At 32.5% G+C, this 21,320-nt stretch overlaps 1 protein-coding gene across 1 annotated transcript in view; it reads right to left on the bottom strand.

Annotated features, from left to right (window-relative positions):
- Positions 1–3,982: 3,982 nt before the first annotated feature.
- The window catches only part of LOC128992439 (sodium-dependent serotonin transporter-like), a 41,586-nt gene continuing 24,248 nt past the window's right edge, over positions 3,983–21,320 (bottom strand). The window contains exons 3-5 of the mRNA XM_054416018.1: positions 18,084–18,222; positions 5,986–6,199; positions 3,983–4,096 (exon numbers count right to left, since the gene is read on the bottom strand). Of these exons, the coding sequence (XP_054271993.1) occupies positions 6,082–6,199; positions 18,084–18,222 (257 nt within the window). The 3' untranslated portion in view covers positions 3,983–4,096; positions 5,986–6,081. The remainder of the gene's footprint in view (positions 4,097–5,985; positions 6,200–18,083; positions 18,223–21,320) is intronic.

Below are 21,320 nucleotides of genomic sequence, written 5' to 3'. Positions count from 1 at the left end.
AATAGTAATAAACGATGATCATAATGAAGCAATAATGTACCAACACTAACAATAATTACTGGCCACCATGGAAATAATGATAACTGCCAATCACTCATACTGGTTGTATAGACTGTTAACTGAGTATTCAAAACTCACTTATAACATAAATGTAAAAAAATTATAACGCCATAGTTAACATTTTTAAATTAAACTTCCTTTTGGAAGTTGGAAAAACGTAATTTGCCACTAAATATAGTACAGAAACACTTCAGTAAATGTGTTTGTTTTTATTTTTTGCAATTTTGGGAACTATTTATTTAAATATATTAAACTATAGGCAAAATACTTTATTTTACAGAAAATTAAAAAAGAGAAAATTAAAAACCTTTTAAGATGAATGACAAAGGTGTTGTCATTTCACACAAACCAAGTACCATTGATTAATAAATACAGAAATTTATCAACAGTGAAGCCAGTACATATCAGACATTAGATCTGGGAGCTTACTCATGTGTAACGATGATAACGTACTGGATAGTAATGCGTTGCTAGGCAACAGACAACAATATGGTAACAATGTCAACCTGTTCTGGTTGTTTATTGATGTTTACATTGATTATTTGTATACAACGCTGTATAAACGGTTATACTGATACAAAATCACAATTGGTATGGGTAGCCAAAAGTCTGAACTAAACGTTAGTAAATGTTTACGTAAGTACAACTTAGAATATCCCTCGAATTGTTAACTCCTTAATTTAAAATATCTCTGCAACAAAACAATAAAAAATGTACACATGTTATTCTTATGGAGAAAAAGTAAACTGTTATAGCTTGTTTAAATAATGATATACTGCATTTAGATACGGTTTGGCGAATGTATTTATTTCGTACTATCCCATCCCTTCCCTGTAGCTGCAAACCTAAGTACTCCTTAAACGTATTTTTTGAATGGGCATAAATGAAACATTGTTAATAATGTATTTCAGTTAAAATCCATTCAGGTCATAGTTATAAAACCACTCCATTTTTAGTACTCTAAAATAAACCACCCAACTAAATTCTATTCACATGAATTACTCATTATTTTCACTTTAAGAATTTAAACAGAAATAGAATTGTTACCACACATAATTTTTTTAGGGAGACATTTTTTGCCTTTTCCTATTCTAATGTATAACATGTATGTTTTTGCATTTACAGGTTACAAATTTAGGTTCTATCATAGTTCACGCCTTTACTAAAAAAAATTTAATTTTATTCTAACACAAATTATTTTACAGCTATCTCTATTATACTGTATATTGAGTAATATATATTGTATGTGTACCATTGTAAGAGGCGTGTTAATATCTATGTTGCGTTTGCTTCATAGTGACAGTAAGCAGTAGAACCATTCGTATTTTATTCCCAATGTTGACAAATGTCTCATGTTCACTTAATGGCAATTCTGTTCATGGGTGATTGACATATTTCTTTAGAGTAATGGTTTATAATTGAACCAGCGTGTTTCTCAAAATGATATTTATTATTGTAGACTTTTTCTCTCAGTCTATTATTATTGACTTGTGTTGTGTATTTCTACAGTATATTGTTTGTCAAGGCTTTCAACAAATAAATCAGTTTTGATACTTAGTTGTAGTTTCAAAGTAGGTAATGTAGTTTAAATTTGTTTTATACTTAAATCATGTTATATTAATTAAAATGTTGGTGGAAGAGTAATTATGTATATAGGAATAAAGGTGAGTTTACAAAACTACATAATATCATCCCTACCACTGCAGCAAACCTAGACTAAGCGAATTTCTATTGCCGGGTTGGATTTGCAATAATATATTTCCTTAAAATTGTTAGATGAATTCTCCGTTTCATAACAATAGTTTTAACGAGTACACATTTTGCTACAAGCTAGGTAATAAAGTATGTGTTTTTCAATGGTAATAGTTGTATGGAGTAAAGAAATTTGTCAAATTGTATCACAATATATCCATATACAAGCGAACTGAAATTTATTAAGATTTTGAATTGTTACACGTTACAACCCATTCATCATTCAACAAAAGATTTTTGCTAAATACTGATCGAAGTACTGTATTTCCATTTTCCGGAGAGGTTTCGAAATGAAAAGAGGAATTTGAGAAACCCCGTCAAAGACAACACTGCCTAGTTGATATTAGCATTTGATCGTCTTTGCTGGGTCTATAGACCCGCACTCAATTTTGACACTGTCCACAAACTTCTTTCTTCCTCAGCTGGGAAATCTCGAGCGTTTTACACTTTTGTGAAATGATGGAAATGAATTTCAGTCGTGATGAAAAAAACTGAAACCTACATGACTGCATAGCACTTGTAGTAATTCGTAAAATGCTATAAAAGTATTCTCTTTTGATAACTTTGCATTAAACCATACTTGGTTTGTCCAATAGTCTGGTTAGTGTGTAGGGTTCCCATCATGAGGGTCTGGTTTTACTCCCACCAATTGCAATGAAATGAATAAAATTAAATGAATATGACTTCATTTTACGATTCATACGATAAAATATACAATCCATATAAATATGAAATTCGACAATGGGAGCAATATAATGTTGACCTCAACAATGGTGTTTTTTCGCTGCCAAACACAAAGCTTTGCACACAACTTCTCCCAAATATACATGTATATTACAACTGATTTTTCGGAAATTAAATAAAAAAAATACGTCTAATAACATTTTTAACATATATTTACACTCCTACAGTTGACTCATAAGACTGTAAATACATAAAGATGGTAAGTTGTGATCAATATTGATTCCGATTGAAAACTCCAAACATCATCAGTACCCGAATGACGCAATACTTAGTAAATTAAATACAGGGTGTTTTTTTAAAAACTTGCATCTTTATTTATGTAAAAACCGCAATAGATAGAAATATGCAGTTTGCGGGAATCATCTATTGACGTAGGGGGACCAATTGTTTTGAATTCAACGTTACATTCACATTCCCCCCCTTTCCCCCCCTGCCCCCAACTTAATTTTTTTAAATAGCAAGGTACCCCTTGTGACATATCAAATAAAAGAACATGAAAAAAGAAAATGTTTGATGAAAAAAAATTGAAAATCGGTTCATAAATTTGTGAGATATTCCCCCCCTCACCCCCCGGAACTTAATTTTTTTTTAATAGCAAAGTACCCCTTGTGACATATCAAATGAAAGAGCATGAAAAAAGAAAAATTTTGGTGAAATTTATTTTTCATTTGATATGTCACAAGGGCGGGTACCTTGCTATTAAAAAACAAGTTATGGGTAGGGGAAAAGGGGGGTGATTATCTCACAAATTCATGAGCCGATTTTAATTTTTTTTTCACCAAAAATTTTCTTTTTTCATGCTCTTTCATTTGATATGTCACAAGGGGTACTTTGCTATTAAAAAAAAATTAAGTTCCAGGGGGGTGAGGGGGGGGAATATCTCACAAATTTATGAACCGATTTTCAATTTTTTTTTCATCAAACATTTTATTTTTTTATGCTCTTTTATTTGATATGTCACAAGGGGTACCTTGCTATTTAAAAAAAATAAGTTGGGGGCAGGGGGGGAAAGGGGGGGAATGTGAATGTAACGTTGAATTCAAAACAATTGGCCCCCCTACGTCAATAGATGATTCCCGCAAACTGCATATTTCTATCTATTGCGGTTTTTACATAAATAAAGATGCAAGTTTTTAAAAAAACACCCTTATAACACGTACAATTACTATCGAGAAGTTATTTAAATGACTTTTTTTTTATTATGTAAACCGATGGTCCAGAAACACACACGTCAAATTATCTAAGCAAAAAAGTTGGGTCAATTTAACTAGAAAAACGTTTACTGTTTTTGGAGGTCTCCCCCAACTATGCGGCGTGTGAAAAGTTTTGCAGGTACATTCAAAATTGCTGTTTAGACTCTTAAAAACTGTTTTCCAACCTACAGCTGTATGAGTTTCTTACCTTTCCTGTGCTCCGGACCCCCTTCCACAGCGAGAAGTATACAAGTATAAATACAGCCATTACACACAGAGCTAAGGACCACTTGATAGGACCTATCCTGTTGAGACCATCCGATCTTTGTTGTTCTAGTACACTGCGTCTATGAACAAAAATAAAAACACAAATTTTAATACAAATCGTAAAACTTTAGATAAGCTATGAATAATGTAGTGAAACTAACGAGATCTAGGCAGTGGTCAGAAAGGCAATGCTCCGAAAGGCACTGGACCGAAAATCATTTTCGGACTACTGCCTTTCGGAGCAGTGCCTGGCAGTGCTATCTGATTATCATAATCTAATTATACAGGGTTGGGTAAAATTAAAAACACCCTATATTAACTTTTTAATGTGTTACACCAGTTACACCTCTATATGACATAACAGTTAATAGGGGGTGTCTAATGTCTATACCTTTGCCCAACCCTATATATAGAGGTCCTATTCAAATCATTCTTCTGCAATAATATTATTCTAAAAAACACTATGGCGTAAATTATGTAGTATGCTTAAATAATTAAATTATGGACACATTCGGCCTACCTCATTTCCTGCAAATACACTGTAAATTGACTTCACAACCTAGGAAATCTTAAGTAGTCTATTATGACCTAATTAAACAATACAGCGAACGTAACCAAAGTAAACAAAAGCTAACCTAACCTAACCTTTCACCACTCTAAAACCTAACTATAGGCCACTCTAAAAATACAATGCATGGCTATTTTAACTAATATTTGCTCAAGTTCAGCAATTTGTTTCTATATTCTATCTAAGAATTAAAGCTTTACTTAACATTTGGAAATTCAGATTACTGCTCACATTTTGTAAAAATACTTTATGATTTGATCCAACCCAATTATGTACACAGAAAATCCTGAAGTATATCAGTTATTTGCTAAAAAAAACCTAAGATGCTGGTGACAAATTAAGGTCATCTGGAAGAAAAAAAGGAACAAATTAGAGAATTTGTAAGCAGACAACAACCTGCCCTGTAGGGTGACCACAACATTCAGCACTCTTGAATATTTATATTACATCAAGGAAGCAGCCTGCAGAACAGTTATTTGCAATGGAGTTGAAAGGAAATGTCTCACATAACATTGCTAAACTGATTTTTCCAAGTCTGTTACGTTTAATTTGTGATACTTGGGAAAAACAGTAACTCGATGAAGTCCCTATAATTTTAAGGTAGAATATCACAGTTATCGATCTGTAATAAAAAAATATGTTGGTAAACACATGGTGATAGAAGAGTTCTTAAAGGGAGAAATCATAATTTCACAAAAACAACAAGCTTACGTTGTAAAACGCATTTGTACTTAACCGAGATTATTTTTCCGAGTAATCCTACAACTGTAGCTCTGGCGATATTTTACACTGGATTTGAACCATTATAAGGGTGAAAATAATTAAATCTTTTGTTCTTTTTCGTGTACGATTCGCTTGGTTAAGTATTTTTACACTTAGAATAGAAATAGGAATATATTTGTTCAAGTGATTGGTTCCATAAGTTACTTTAGCAACACATGCAATTTAACCTCAAAATATACATGCGTTCTAAAATGACATTTTAGAAGGGAAATATTTTAATAGAGCATAATTATGTGTGGAAAAATGTGTACATGGTTCCCAAAAAAATATAAATTACCACATTCTAAGAAAAATATAAAAATTGTTTTTGCACTCCTGGTCTAATAACTAGCATATGCCCTACTTAACAAGGATACTAGATTCATAAAATGGTGTTTAAGTTTATTAAACACTTATATTACTTTAAATGAAATACTTATAGAATGTGTAAACTAGAGTAGCGAACGGATGGGCATGTCCAACGACCATGTCACTTTTGTTATTTCGTAAATAATTTTAACAATGAATTGCTGATGAAATAATTTAATATCATCCCTTACCAAGCCATCCAAATTGACACTATCAATTACTTGATAGTTTTAAAGTAAATTATTTGTTCGTTCAATATTAAGGACTTACTCGAAAAACTCCTTGGCAGGACTGGTTGAGGAGGTGTCGTTTGGAGTAAGGTCAAAGACGGGGGTGCAGTTGAGAGTGTTCCAGGGATTGTCGCAGCTAGTCCAAGGTAACTCGGAACGGAAAGAGGCGAAGAGGTAGTAGACTGCCCAGCCTATGATGGTGTTGTAGTACATGCCCATGTACACGTCTAGGAGACATATGGCATACCCTACACCTGTAACAATAACAGATTGGTAGTACAAAATAGTCTTACGTACCTTTGTCAATGCCAAACGACGTAAGGTACGTAAACCTATTTATTCTATCACAGCTCAATCCTGGAGGCAATGCAGAGTAAATAAGTATAAATAGTAGAAGTATGAATAGTAGAATATATAATAGAATATACTTTTGGAAATAAAGGATATTCTATATTCTATTCTATATTCTACTATTTATTTATCTATATTTATAGGCATGCACTGTTGATGCGATACTCCCTGGTGTGGACTAACGTCCGCACTAGTGAGTACTACGTCTATCCGCAGTACTATCCTGATAATTAGACCAATTCGTATATACCAAGGCAAAAATGTGGTTCGGATTCCACTATAAACTGTAGGTCCCTTAGCTGCCATTAGCTGTTTGGACTATTAACAGCTGTGTGTAAGAAATATGTTGGCCTTAGTCACTAACAGATCGCGCCACTCATCCACTCATCCTACACTCATCTCCATTCATACTTGGCTTAAAATATCTACTTTGTATGGTCGCCATTTCAGTGAGAAGTATTAGAGTATTAAATAGGTAATCAAAACAAATATGGTTGGGAAACCAAGCAATAGGGTTGCTCTCTCATATTAAACTACGGTGTCAAAATATAGTAATTAAAAACTTGTACGCTTGAACTCAGGATTAACATTTTTGGAACTACGGAAAACCTAATTTTAAATAGGAATAACGTTTAGAAATTTGTATTCAAAATGCAAACCCCATAAATTGTGAACACAAATCAAAACCAATCACAACCAAAGCTTTGGTTCAACACCTATATATAGCGTTGGCAAACACAAGCTACAATATAGGCTAGTTTACCCAACACCTTGATGGCTTCAACTGAACTGAATTGCACCCCATGGCTCTATAGTGTTGACAGATGGATGTTGTATCCATTACACTTTGGCACCTATAAAGCTATTGGTTTCAACTGCCCGAAATGTATTCGCTATCGTTATTGATTGTTGATGATAATTCTTTATATTTTAAGATGTATAGCTATCCATTCATCAAACCAATTTTATTAGTAATGAATCATCGTTTAAAAACCCCTACTTTACTTTCTCCCCCTATATAAAACACCCTATATATGGAGAAAGTATTGTTTTCGTCAAAACTTTCGAGTTTGAGTTTTGAGTGGATATATCTGTTTTGGGTCCCCCTGAACCCAAAAAGTGGGTTTCAAAGTTATGTCTGTATGTGCAGATGTGTACAGAGCTACAGACCACACCTGTAGTCCGATCTTTGATTAAATTTGGTATGTAGGTACTAATCCATGGTATCTATCTTCAAGTGTTTTTTTCAATTTTTTTTTATTTTTGTTTTTAGTGTTGATTTTCCCATAAAAACCCATAAAATAACGGAGAAATCTGATTTTAGAATGGCCCGAACGATTTTGATAAAAAGTACAAATCCGATTTCTGTAAAAATTACGGTTCAAAAGTTACTTATGTTAGTAACTTATGTTATGTTCCCATATAAAAAATTTTAAAAAATGGGATTTTGGCCAAAAACCGGTTTTGATTAAAATTAATGTGTTATGGTCCTTATAATTCTACATAAAGTAATTCAACCCCCATTACTGTAACAATTACGTTACAAAAGTTGTTGCAACTTTAGTGATTTGTCCTACAAATTTATCATAGTTACTCTCGCCGCTTACCCATAAAGGTTGTTTATGCTTATGTTTACGAGCTTATGTGAGAAAGTATGGGAGAAAGATTGCTGATACCTTTTATTTACGTGATGGTCCCACCAGGAACTTGATTATGAAGGGCGGATGTCGTGATTAATTAATCATCCGACTTTTAACGAGTTTCGTCAGCGTCAAAAGCTACAAATCGATGTTTGAGATGATTTTATGATATTTATAATGTGTCGCCAAACATCATTGGGTACCAGAAAATTTATAACATGTAAATTTAATGAAAATTAACATTTCATTTCCTTCTTTATTTGGAACGTTTTGCCTTGTTTTTTGTTGGAAACCCAGATTGAAATATTAAACTATATAGTCATCATATACACAGTTGTTCTTAAATCCATTTCAACGTATAACGAATAAATAAGTTATTATTATATACTGCATCTAATTTGCGTATTCAATTAATTTTATTAAATTTGTTTGTTTATCATCCAATATTTTTTCATGTTTCTATGTTTACTTACATTAAAGAACATGAAACTCAAGTAATAAATTACTTGAAGCCGTTCTGCGACAGGCGGCGCTTTGAATCTTTATTCTTTTGGGATTTTCTATTGTTAGTCTAGAGTTACTGTGTTGCTCACTAAAAGCCTATGTTGTTTGTGGCAGTAATTATTTTAAAAATAAAAGTTTTAATCAGTATACGTTTTTAATTTGAGGATGCATTTTATATTTATTTTTAGATTTTTATACTTATCAATTTAAACAAATAGAAATTCGCTTAGTCGGTAGTTTTGCTGCGGCGGAGATATTTTTCCTTTGTAGCGATAAAAGATTCGAAGTGATACTTTATAATTATAATCGATTGTATAGAGATAATAAGGTAATTAAGATGCCTACCTAAGTATATCAGGGTGCCATTACCACAATCTGTAGTCAGGTTGTCTACACAATAGGACTTCATCTTCATTATATATAATGAGCCATTCGCTATACTGTTGTTTTGTGACAATATAGGAGGCAATGCTAAACATATATGTATGTTATATATTATTTAAACAATTACATGTTAGGTTTCATTGTTAATCTAAATTTTTCACTAAATAAATCGTTTTCGAAATGCTTGTAATTATTTTACAATATCTTATCATTTATTTGTCGTTAATTTGATTACTTCAAATAGATTTTCTGATAAACATATGTAGTTGAAATTGGACGTATTAAATATGAATTTAATAATGGTATTTTTTTGTGAAAATATGTATACAGAATTTATTTAAAAATGCAATTACGATTACAATTTATTTTATTATCAGTTAATTCTATTACGTATTCACGACAATTCAAAACTGTATGGACGTAAACATTTTACCTTCGGGGTTTAATTAACACAACTTACAAAATACACATAAAAGATTTTATTACATGGTGAGTTTTAAGAAGAGACTAAACTATTTAGCACATAGAAATATGTGTGGTAAAAATTATTTCACAAAAAATAAAGAAAAGAGACTAAATTATTTAGTACATAGAAATAGGTGTGGTAGAACTTATTTCACAAAATAACATGTTCTAAATAAAATATGTTACGTACAATATCATTACATATTGGGAGCAATGTGTAGTGTCTTATATTTATCTTATTGCATACTATTAAATATATATCTTGTAGTTGAGCTCAAAAACGCTATAATTTTACCTTTTAACAGTATCAACTTCAAATTTGATTTAATATTTTTGCCACGGAATAACACTGTTAACATAATAAATTATATTCCTAAATAACCAGTACCAGTACGAAAACAACAATTAACACCAAACGATTTATTTACGTAAAATATACATCTTAAAGATCAAATAAACACGCAGTAGATACGTAAACTGTTTACAAGCAAGCCGTCTCCACCTATAACCAAGTCAGCTGACAATCAGCTGATATTGTAGCGAGATATTGGGTTAAACAATCAGACAGCGGATTAGAAGCGCGAGGCGTCATTGGTCAAATCATCGCAAGACGTTCCTGACGCTCTGACGACGCTAATACAACACGAAGTGTCAAACAGTCTCGCCGACAACTTGAACAAATCGCGAGTTTTCTGTCAGCATCGTTAACGACCGAACTTCGGTCGTTTAATTTTCTATTAGGTTCTCTTTCATGAGTTTGGTAGTAAAATTGTGACCTTTAAACAGACTGATAGAAAATATTTGTTTTGGGATAAATTGTTAGTATGTGTTTGGGGTTTATCAACTCATACAGGGTGAATAAAAAGTCAAGACCCCCCCCCCTCTAATATTTTTCCAAGTAAATATACAGAGATATCCTTTTGGTGGTCGTGCAATCTTAGCAGGAAGTTTCATTTTATGATTTTGAAATATTTGAGTGTCCCCCCAAAAGGGGGGATTTGGGGGGTAACTCAAATATTTTGAATATAAACCACCTTCAAGTGACACCTCATTTTGAAGTGTTTACAAAAACTTAAAGAATGGTGAAAACTAGAGATCGCTATCTCTTCTCTATCTAAAATGGTAGCCCGTCAAATGTTGTAGAAAATCAATGGTAAAATTGGTTCGTAATGGTAATATTGGCTACCATTTTGGTTAGAGAAGAGATAGCGATCTCTAGTTTTCACCATTCTTTAAGTTTTTGTAAGCACTTCAAAATGAGGTGTCACTTGAAGGGGGTTTACATTTAAAATATTTTAGTTACCCCCCAAATCCCCCCTTTTTGGGGGACACTCAAAAAATTTCAAAATCATAAAAAAACTACCTACTAAGATTGCACTACCACCAAAAGGATATCTCTGTATATTTAATGGGAATATATTAAAGGGGGGGGATCTTGACTTTTTATTCACCCTGTATATTGTATATTAATTAAATAAACTGGAACTGTTAGTATGTGTTTTAGTTTATCATACTAATATTATAAATGTGAAAGTTTGTGTGTTTGTTTGTTTGTTTGAAGTTCAATCACGCATTAACTACTGGTCGGATTGTGTTGAAATTTGGTATGATGATAGCTCACATTCCCGATTAACATATAGACATATTCTTACCTCAAAAATCCTTTCGGGCTCCACCCCAGCGGCTCTAGAGTTTCCCATGTTAACCTTATGAGTATTCATATTTAAAAGGAATTAAATAATTTTGACAGCTGTTTCAACTACAATACACAATTTGTTTCTATGATATTCAATAGCAGTAAAAGGTTATACGGTTTACTGACAGGGTGCAGCACCATTAGTTCTTTATACATTTATGACAACTAACAGCTAATTTGAACCAAGCAGCAACAAAAACCTGAGTGTGAGAACTTTACTTCTTTCTATTGTTTAGGTGAAATGGTAGAACATAATGGCTATGGTAGATGTTCTTTAAACTACAGTATAGTAAACCATAGATAATAGTAAACCAAATTTTCTCAAAACGTGTCCTCTCTCATTGCAAATGCAAAGCACGAGCATTTAACTACAATAAGCATTGTATACCAACCCCGTACAAAGGACGGGTACTCAGCTAGTCTATTTATATATTACTAAGATAAACCATTGTTATCATTGTGTAGTAACCTTTGGAACACTAAATTTGAGCTAAATGGTTTGAATTGTGGTACTGTACCTCACTCTGTCGAGTGATCCTTTTTTTAGTAGAAAACCTGATGATGGTCTCCACAAGTCCGAAAGTACGGTAGTGTACTACTAAAAAAGACCACTCGACGAAGGAAGGTAACCATTCAACATGATAAACCACAGTGTCCACAATGACATGATACGCCTCAAAACACATTTTTCTGAGATCGTCTGTTGAATCACTGTAAAAACTTAAACCAAATAATTTGTTGCGAACATTTCTCTGAATTTATTTTAGATAAACCTATTTATAATTTTACACTAATAATTGTTTATACCTCGTTTTTGTTTGTTTGTGTGAGTGACAACCATATCATACAGTATTTAATATGATTTTTGTTATTAATCCCTGCTCTCTGTAGTTCTTTTAACAACCAAGCATTACGAAGTGATTTCGTAAAAAGATTGCGAAGAGAACAGAAAACTTTTGAAACTGTGGGAAATGTTACATGAACTTGTTGACAGCTTGGAAATGTAAAAAACCTGTTTATAGCTGTTCCGTGCTAGTTTTCAACTAGTGCTAAGTTTTTTTTTGACGTGTTATCAGCGATACCAATGGTTTGTCAAAGCTTAATGATCTACTTATCAGGTGAGTTGATCATGTCAACATCCGGAAACATAACATCATTAATCGGGACTTACCGCAGACATAATCGTGTTCAATTAGCACAATCACAATGCATTCATTGATTGACTACAAACTTTGATAGGGTTCTCCTGATTTCAGTGATTTCTTTTTTGTTCGATACTTTAAAGTGTGGCAAACTTTAGGTTGAAAACAAATCTCTAGGTAAAATCGTAACGTCTTTTCTAAATGTCGATTAGTTATAGAACTGAGAGAGGGTGCAAAACGATTAATTTTGTTAAGGACTTACTACACACCATATATCCATATTTCCTTAACATTTTAAACGTAATTATGAGCAAGTTTTACCATATAGAATGTTTTTTTTTATTTACTAGTCAGATATCACAACTTTTAATTGGTACGTTTACGTCTAGTACTAACTGAACGGATAAATAAATCAGTTAAATGTTGTCCAATGTGTGTGCGATTGTAGCAAATTTACCGATTGGAAAGAAATTATTGCCTTAGTTCACATGCAGGAGGGCTTAACTTATGGATATTGGCGGTTCTCCAGTCTGTTTATAAGTTCCAACCACACATTTTAAAATGTATTAGCCTTACTTTCATAAAATGAGGTTAATATCTAGTCTAAAATGTCTAAAGTTACTACATCTCTTGATGTGGGTACGTACATTTTTGGAAATATTTAACAGCCCTCATTTCATTAGTATCGGCCATTTCATTTGATTTTTGGAATGTGTTGGGGGTATAGAATAGTAATTTAACACAGTGCAATTTAATGTTTTAAAGTGTGACTATATCTTTTGGATCACATCCTTTTTTTTTCGAAATTATAAAACTGTCTCCCAAATTACGCTTGAATACGAATGTTAACATAATTTAATCCAATAATGAGCAATTATACTTTTTTATATAACTAGATTCTAATTTTAATTGAAAATATATTTATGAATCAACACAAATTTTTTACCAGCCAAGAAAATCAATCTAATTATTTAAATTCTGTGATTCAAAACATGTTTCTCACTTTATGCAAGCAACAAAGATTTCCAAAATAAGTACTATGTTCAGCTCACTGACACACCTAACCTAACAAGACGGTTGATGACGTCAGCTCAATGCTCTTATCACTCGTCGTAAGTTGTGATAAGGGCCCTGGGGAGAAGAATCACTCAGGGTGGAGTGCTGACATTGATACAGCGACTCATCAGTCCCGGCTACATGATATATACCAATATACTTTCTTAGGCCGGGATTTAACCTTCTTGTTGTTAAGTGTTGAACTTTGGGGTTGTAAACAAATCGTGTATGAGTTTACACTGTTATGGCAATCCATTGTTGCTCAAACTCAAATTCAAATATCTTTATTTTGGACAGTTGTTACAAACTGCATAATAGTGTCAACAAAATTTATCTTTTACGTTACTTTAATACTTATGAAATTGCGAACATACAAAGTAGGTATTTTAAGCCAAGTATGAATGAAGATGAGTGTAGGATGAGTGGCGCGATCTTGTAGTCTTGTTAGTGACTAAGACTGACATTCCTTAGTCAAAGCTGTTAATTAATAGCCCATACAGCTAATGCCAACTAAGGGACCTACAGTTTTTATTGGAATCCGATCCACATTTTTGCCTTAGTATATACGAATTGGTCTAATTATCAGGATAGTACTGCGGATAGTCGTAGTATTCACTCGTGCGGACGTTCATCCACACCTATAAGTGTGGTATAGCATCCACAATACCTATAAATATCCAAAATATCTTAAACGAATCAAAACAATATTTTTTATAGATTCAATCTAAAAACTAAAGATCAATGTTCTCTTAAAAGTCTTCACACTCTAACAACAGCGTGACAAAAGAATTTTAATTTTAGAATTTTTATTTTTATTTAGAATACAAATTAACCTTATGTAATTTTTGAATAACCATCTCACTTAGTTTTAGTTCCCATGACTCTATTTCATGTAAATATATGTTTGCATATTATGAAATAAAGATATTTTGATTGATTGAAAGAAGAATTTTTACCCCTTTGCCTAATTTGTCAACACTATTTTCCATCTTCAGGGGAGTGGGCAGTGCATTGAACAGTTAAATGTCCTTGTAAAATAAATTATTAAAAAAAACTGTTTTGTGTTTTGGAATGTCTAAAACAGACCGGCTTCCCAAACCATAGGAGATAGGACGAGATAGGACAGATTTTGAAAAAGGTCAATATTTTTCTTAACAAAAACAAGACAGTTTAAGATATACATGGACGGAAAAGTAAGAATTTTATTGTTCACAAACAGTGTTTTAGACAAATTTACGACGCTTCTTAAAAACTGTTCTGATGGCTTTCGTTTGAAGTTTAAAAACAACAAATGTGTCCAAAATTTTCCTAATTTAATTAAAATTGTAACATTGATTTCCTAGGACCAACACGTTTGCAAACTGTTTCGCTTCAGATTGTGACGGTTTTTTGTAACTATGCATTAGTACTGTAAAATCCATGTTGTCTGCTATACACAAGTGCGTAATTCATATCCAAAATTTGATTCCTGCGTTTTTTATATTATAGACCTACAAAATATATTCAACAAATTGAAGAATACGTTTTAACTGAAGTATATCTAATTTGCACACTACAACCCTCCCACTTAAAGTTGTCCCTACGATTAACATAAAACATTGTAGGACAAAAATAAAAGTTAAATAGTAACATATATGTCCAAAACTGAAAAGGAACTATGATAATTATTAGACACAACCGATCCACTTAAATGCTAATTTATCAGGAGGCTTACAATACACAATAGTTAACTTATTGGGCGTTAGGAGAAATTATGAAACTTTTGTTTCTTTAATTTTTACTAAATTTACAAATACGTTTATGTCAACTGTTTCCAAAATGTCCAGCAACAATGAACAGCTGATATTTACAGCAAGTGTTGCCAACTTCTCGCGTACACGACCACCTGGTCTGTGTATGCCATGAACAGTGCCACCACTACTATATCGATGGATCGAAACTTACAATTCGAGTGGATTTTATTTCACTCTACAGAGAAAGTGACATGATTTAATCACTACAATCCGATAGGAGGTCAAAGTCCGCCGCAATAAGTGTGCAGATGATGGCAAAGGGCTCGGTGACTTGATAGATACAATCTTTACAGCTTTGTCCCCGACAGTGGCAACCCTCTCCTTTGTCGTAGAGGACGATGTCAAAGTATTTCTAATTTATAAGCGATTAAAACTGTCAGCTACCGCAGTATTTGCGTTACCTAATGCTTAATGTGTAGTGAGCATTTTTATAACGAAAATGCAAAGCAAAAATTAAAATTTTCACTAGTTTAAATTTAAGATGACATTTAAAAATGTTCAATTCTAAAAATGGCATATTCCTATTTCATATAATATTTAATTAAAACTATATCTACTTCAAAATTAAACAGTAAGTATGTATTTCTTTTATTTTCTCCTAAACATTTTTTTTTCTTTAAGATTTGGTTATCAAAAGATAGTTTGTTGGTATATTTTTACCACCTTTAAATTCAGTTTACAGAAACATCTAATGTTAAATTAATATGGTACCAATGAATTATTTTTTTATTATTGTTCTAATGTTAGTAGAAAAAGCACTCAACATTTTTGAAGACCAATTGGTTATTTCTAGAAAATGTAGCATGAAATAGTAACTAAAAATGTAGTTTGGTCATAACGTGGTTTTTACATTTACGTATTGAACCAGTAATACGAATCAAATTTCATTAAGTAGTTGGTTGGAAAATTTCCAATTTGTATGAGTAATTTGTATGTTTGGATACAAAAACATATCCGATATGTTAATTTTTCTACCAAAGGCCTGGCCTGGAAAGTGCATTGTCTGGGTTTTATGGTAAAGTTTGGTAATTCTTGACTGAACAAAAATCAAATACAGCATTATTTTAAAATCAAACTATTAAAACGCATTAAGTGTGACAGTTTTTTATCTGTGACTTTACATAAAGTGATGAAGTCTGAATAAGTCTTTACTATATCGAATCAATAAAAAAATTATAAATGTCAACACAGTATTTTCAGACGAAGAAATGAAATGTTCTACATCATGGTCTTATTTGCATGGTAAAATTACTTTTTCAATTGTGCACTGTTGTTCTATTGCACATTATTTTCCATCATACCAAATTTGTATCTCACAAAGATGTGATATTTTGTCAGTTTTAGAGCTCCGACCTGTGGAGTCAGCTGGTTGAACATATGTTGGGGGTTGTAAATCTGGACTGTGTCGCACTACCCTGTCCCATCCTGGCTACAAAACTAGTGTATACCTGGAAATATTGTTGAGAGAAAAAAAATACCATGCAAATAATTAATCACCGTTTGCATAAATATAAGTGTATTAAAAATTCAACGCTAGAATCGTATTAGTTTGCCTGATGTGGATTTGGATGTGTTTACTCATTTGATTACTGTCGTCATAGAAGGATATTTATATATATATTTTATTTTTAGGTAAAATATTATATTTTATCAATAGGATTTATTAAAGCGACATGGTCGACCGAGGAAAACATAAGGTTGCAAATCAGGTGAGAGTAAGAAGATACTGTTTGCATATTTGTTTAACTATCTTCACGTCATACTGTTCCACTTTTTAAATGAACAAAGTCACAAACAAAAATTGTTTATGTTACCAGTATGGTTGGTATGGTAATCAAAGTTGTTTTCATCTAGTTTTTACATTGACTATTGGATACAGAAGGTTTTACTATATATGACGAAAAACAAGCTTTAAGGCATTTCAGTTGTTTGGTGTGCTTTGGTCGTTGTGAAACCGGCTTTTTGCTGCAAAAGAGGAAAAGTTGTAAAAGGCTACATTTTGGTTATACATAAGGACTTTTGGTAGTGGAAATATCATACTTCATAACACGTTTATCGACAATGTTTTGGTCCTTAAAAGAAAACCCCTATGGTGTCGTCAATAATATTTTTTATTTGCGTCCTTCTAAACGCAATATAACAAAACTTTTCGTTACTTTCCTCTTGTAAGCAATATGCTATAAGATCATGATCTATTCAGCTTAAACCTTTTACCGATATCCAATTCGCTAAATACCATCTGATTTCCCAACTTCAACGATGGGTACATTGGTACACATTTTGTTTTTACTTCCCGACCAAGCAATACTATATTTTTTACCAGATAGCTCAAAAGCGTTCGTCATCACAATTGCACCCTAGAGTTGTACACATATTTCGTCCACAATTCCGATGTAAAAGATATCCACAAACATGAACGTTTATTCATTTCGACTGCAGCCCTTGGGGGATCCCTCACTTTGAACGATCATACTGTGGTTCCGCTACCCGCCACCACACATTGCAGCGCTGCAGGCAGGGGATGTTTAAAACACCAACCCCCCTCAGTATATTGCAGCCATCATCACTCTTGACTTAAAAAAGTTATGCCTAAAAGTCAAATAGTATAAACAATTACAAAAACTAGTAAATTATGATGGTATGACAACAAAACATTAATACATTGGCACAAATCCCCACCTATCCGATATTTCCGTTATTTTATGGGTTGTTATGATTAATTTACCGTTAAAAATCCAAATTTTGAATAAATTAAAAACAATGCCTGGAGATACCATGGATACCTACATACCAAATTTCATCAAAATCGGACAACAGGCTGTTGCTCTGTACACATCCACACACACGCACACAGACATCACTTCGAAAACTACTGTTTTCGGTTCAGGGGGACAAAAAACAGATATATTCGTTGAAAACTCAAACTCGAAAATTTTTACGAAAACAATACTTTCTCCACATACTATGTATAGAAAGTTAAAAAACCGATCCAAACACAAAAAAATACTATTAAACTATTTTTTCTTCAATATACGTAATCCAAGTACACTAGGGTAAAACATACTCAAACGTGTTTACAAAACGTTTAAGGACAAAAATATACTTACGGACCTTTGAGAGCGGGGCAGATCCGCTTCCAGATGGTGAGACAGCCGCAGCGATGAAACTGGCCGAGGGCGAGCTCCATGTAGAACAGGGGAAGTCCTCCGAACACCAACATCATGCAGTAGGGGATGAGGAACGCTCCTGGAACATGAGGGAACATTATAGAAAATTGTCAAAGAAAATGGAAAATTATTATATAAATAAAATGGACTAGTCTTTGAAAAGTAAAAGCGAAACATCTTTCGATAAGAGCCTTACGAAAAATTAAAAATTTATATGCGACTATTGACCAACTTATTTATATTATGATATAATGACATTTTGATAATTGATTGAAACTCATTCTTCTGCACGTATTTGGTTTTTAGCCAGAAGTCATGATAGTTCATATATTCAGTCGAATTTGGCCTTGATGTATAATACCTATGATGTAACGATAATACTCGGAACTGATACATACGATGCCCTAGACAAGTAACCAGTCGTAAAAATGGCAGTTAAAATAAGATTGAATAGCTTAGAAGATATTTTAAAGGTCCTCTAAACATGTTTCATAAGGATTAGTAGTTGTATCACAAATCTATTACTCTCCTCCATTGACAAGAAATCGACACTAGTTAACTGATTCCTTAGTTTTTCAGCGGTTTGAAAATCTGTAAATCTACGATAATTTGAGTAAAGGTTTTCTCAACTAACCTAACTGTAGCCTGTTTGCATGTAGATGGATCAAGTCTTTGGAATTTACCTGTGCCGTGATTAATAACATCAAAACAAAATCTAATTTTGCAAACTAATTTTTAAACTTGTTTAGCATAATAACGTTAATTCTAAAAAGTGGAATAAATATCCTAATCAGCTGTGCTCCCATAATTAAAACAGAGGAACATAATCGTGAATGTTGTTTTAGCAGCCTTTGACGCGGATAAAACTCGTTAAAAGTCAGGTGATTAATTGGTCACGTGATTGGTTCTTACGTAATCAACCAGCTGATTGAATCATGCGCTCATCAGCTGTTTACTTGAATTTTCCTTTCATTTTGTTGTGCAACGAACATCGTTAATTTTGTTTTATTTTTATTTTTATTTTGTACTGAGACTGTTTAAGCCATTTAGTAAATGTATTGAACACTCAAAATTTTAGACTTTCAATAGTTATTAGCAGTGTGATGTGTGTAAAAATGTATCTCAGTTGTTTAAGAGATGAAATAATTTCATACATAAAGCAAACAATGTTAGTCTCTGAGTGAAGAAGAATTCAAATTGTAAAATTTAATCCAAGCACAAGACATATTTTTGTCCGTCATATTCTCAAATGAAAAAGAAACATCTTGATCTGCAGTCTCTGGAATGTATCCTAAAATATATTCTTCGTGATTAAATCCATCACACATAACGTTTTCAATGCTGTGAAATTTGATAATGTCCTTTCTAAAACGGAAATTTGATATATCACCCTGGATCCATTAGCAAAGATTTCGTGCAAATAATTAAAGTTCAATCATAGTTAGTTTCAAACTATTGATTTAAAATAATTAAATAAGAATAAAATAATTCAAATTAATGATGATATCAGTAAGTTAGTTAATCGGTAGTGAAAATTGATTAAGTTGTACGATTAATTTAAAAATACAACTACTCCCCGAATTTGGTTCATTGTATTTTTAGTAGTCCAATAATATTTAGTTCATATGGGAGCAAGTAAACTAATTATTTAATAACACTCATACTTTTAATGAGCCTTCATTTAGTTCATAATGGTTTTCATTGTATTACATTTTCGATTATAAAATGTTTTTACTTTTTTTACTCTGCTGTATTTTACAACATCAGGTACAAAATCTTCCTCTGAACTGTAACCAGGTATGGTTTTTACAATGCTAAGAAATATCATGAACTAGACTTTTAAAATAATTTTTGTACTCAAAGATAGTTTAAAAAGTATATTCTTTACATCACACACTCGTTGATGTAAAATTGTCGATTTCATATCATTCAAACACGAGATAAAAATTAAAAATAAAAAAGGTTAGATTGAAGATTACAGTCACCTTTCTTTTACCACGTCAGTGAAACGATTTAGAGAGGTGAAGACTCGTTGAAGAATTCGTTAAATTCTTTTGCTTTCTCATGAGTGATAATTTACTTTAAACTTTATATTCAAGTAACTAAACTCTGGCTAAAAATCACTTATTTTCTAGAAAAATATATATTTTTATTGTAACGTTTGATTTGATTTAAATTAATTGTTCTTCAAAACTTAGGTAACTATCTAGGAACATATAGGACTACCCGCAGTGCTATCCTGATAATTAGACCAATTCGTATAATACCAAGGGAAAAAATTTTGTTCGGATTCCACTATAAACTGCAGGTCCCTTAGTTGCCATTAGCTGTATGGGCTATTAATTAACAGCTGTGTCTAAGGAATGTCGGCCTAAGTCACTAACAAGACTACAAGATCGCGCCACTCATCCTACACTCATCTCCATTCATACTTGGCTTAAAATACCTACTATGTATGGTCACCATTTCATAAAAAATTATTTAAGTATTAAAGTATCGCCTATTAAATTCACGATCAAATCCACTATTGCTCCAATTTAGTAAAAAAATAATAATTTAAACTCAAGTGACACTGGTGCAACCTAGTAGCCGAGGTGTACTTTAGGATTGGTTATTTTCGTCACAAGCTAAGATACATCCCACATCATTATTCACTCCTTCAATCGGGTCGTCCCCGTCCTAATTGATAATGATAATGATTGTACAAAAACTTGTATCAGCTTGACAGTGTTTCCCATTCTCACCCCATTGATGCCCCCCCCCCTTGGAGGAGATCAAAGTCCGGGTTGTGATCCACCACTTCCCACTTTACCACATTGTGGGAAATGATTAAACGATGACGGCGTCAAACTCAAATATACAAAAGCTTTATGACATTCTTGATGCTATGTAGCTGGTCTCAGGATATTTTTAGGAATGAAACGAATGTAGAATATTGGGAAAATATTTCAAATGGTGTACAAGTTGTTTGCCCTTGACTAAAAGTTATATACAGTTAGTTGTTTTGGGCTTAAGTAACTTAATCATTATTCATTTTAAAAATCAGCTATATTTTTTTGTTATGTTTGGATTTTAATGTGGCACGTTATAATTATTCGTAAATTGTAACCGACATATTATGAAGTAGTTGGGGAGTAATTCAAAATTATACATACGCCTAGTACGTTTTCTGAAATA

The sequence above is a fragment of the Macrosteles quadrilineatus genome, unplaced genomic scaffold (assembly GCF_028750875.1).
Source record: "Macrosteles quadrilineatus isolate MER2022 unplaced genomic scaffold, UCM_ALF_1.0 Scaffold_1__1_contigs__length_201487025, whole genome shotgun sequence".
In the NCBI taxonomy this organism is placed as follows: domain Eukaryota; kingdom Metazoa; phylum Arthropoda; class Insecta; order Hemiptera; family Cicadellidae; genus Macrosteles; species Macrosteles quadrilineatus.
Note: the sequence above shows the minus strand (reverse complement) of the source record. Positions and strands in the feature narration are given on the sequence as shown.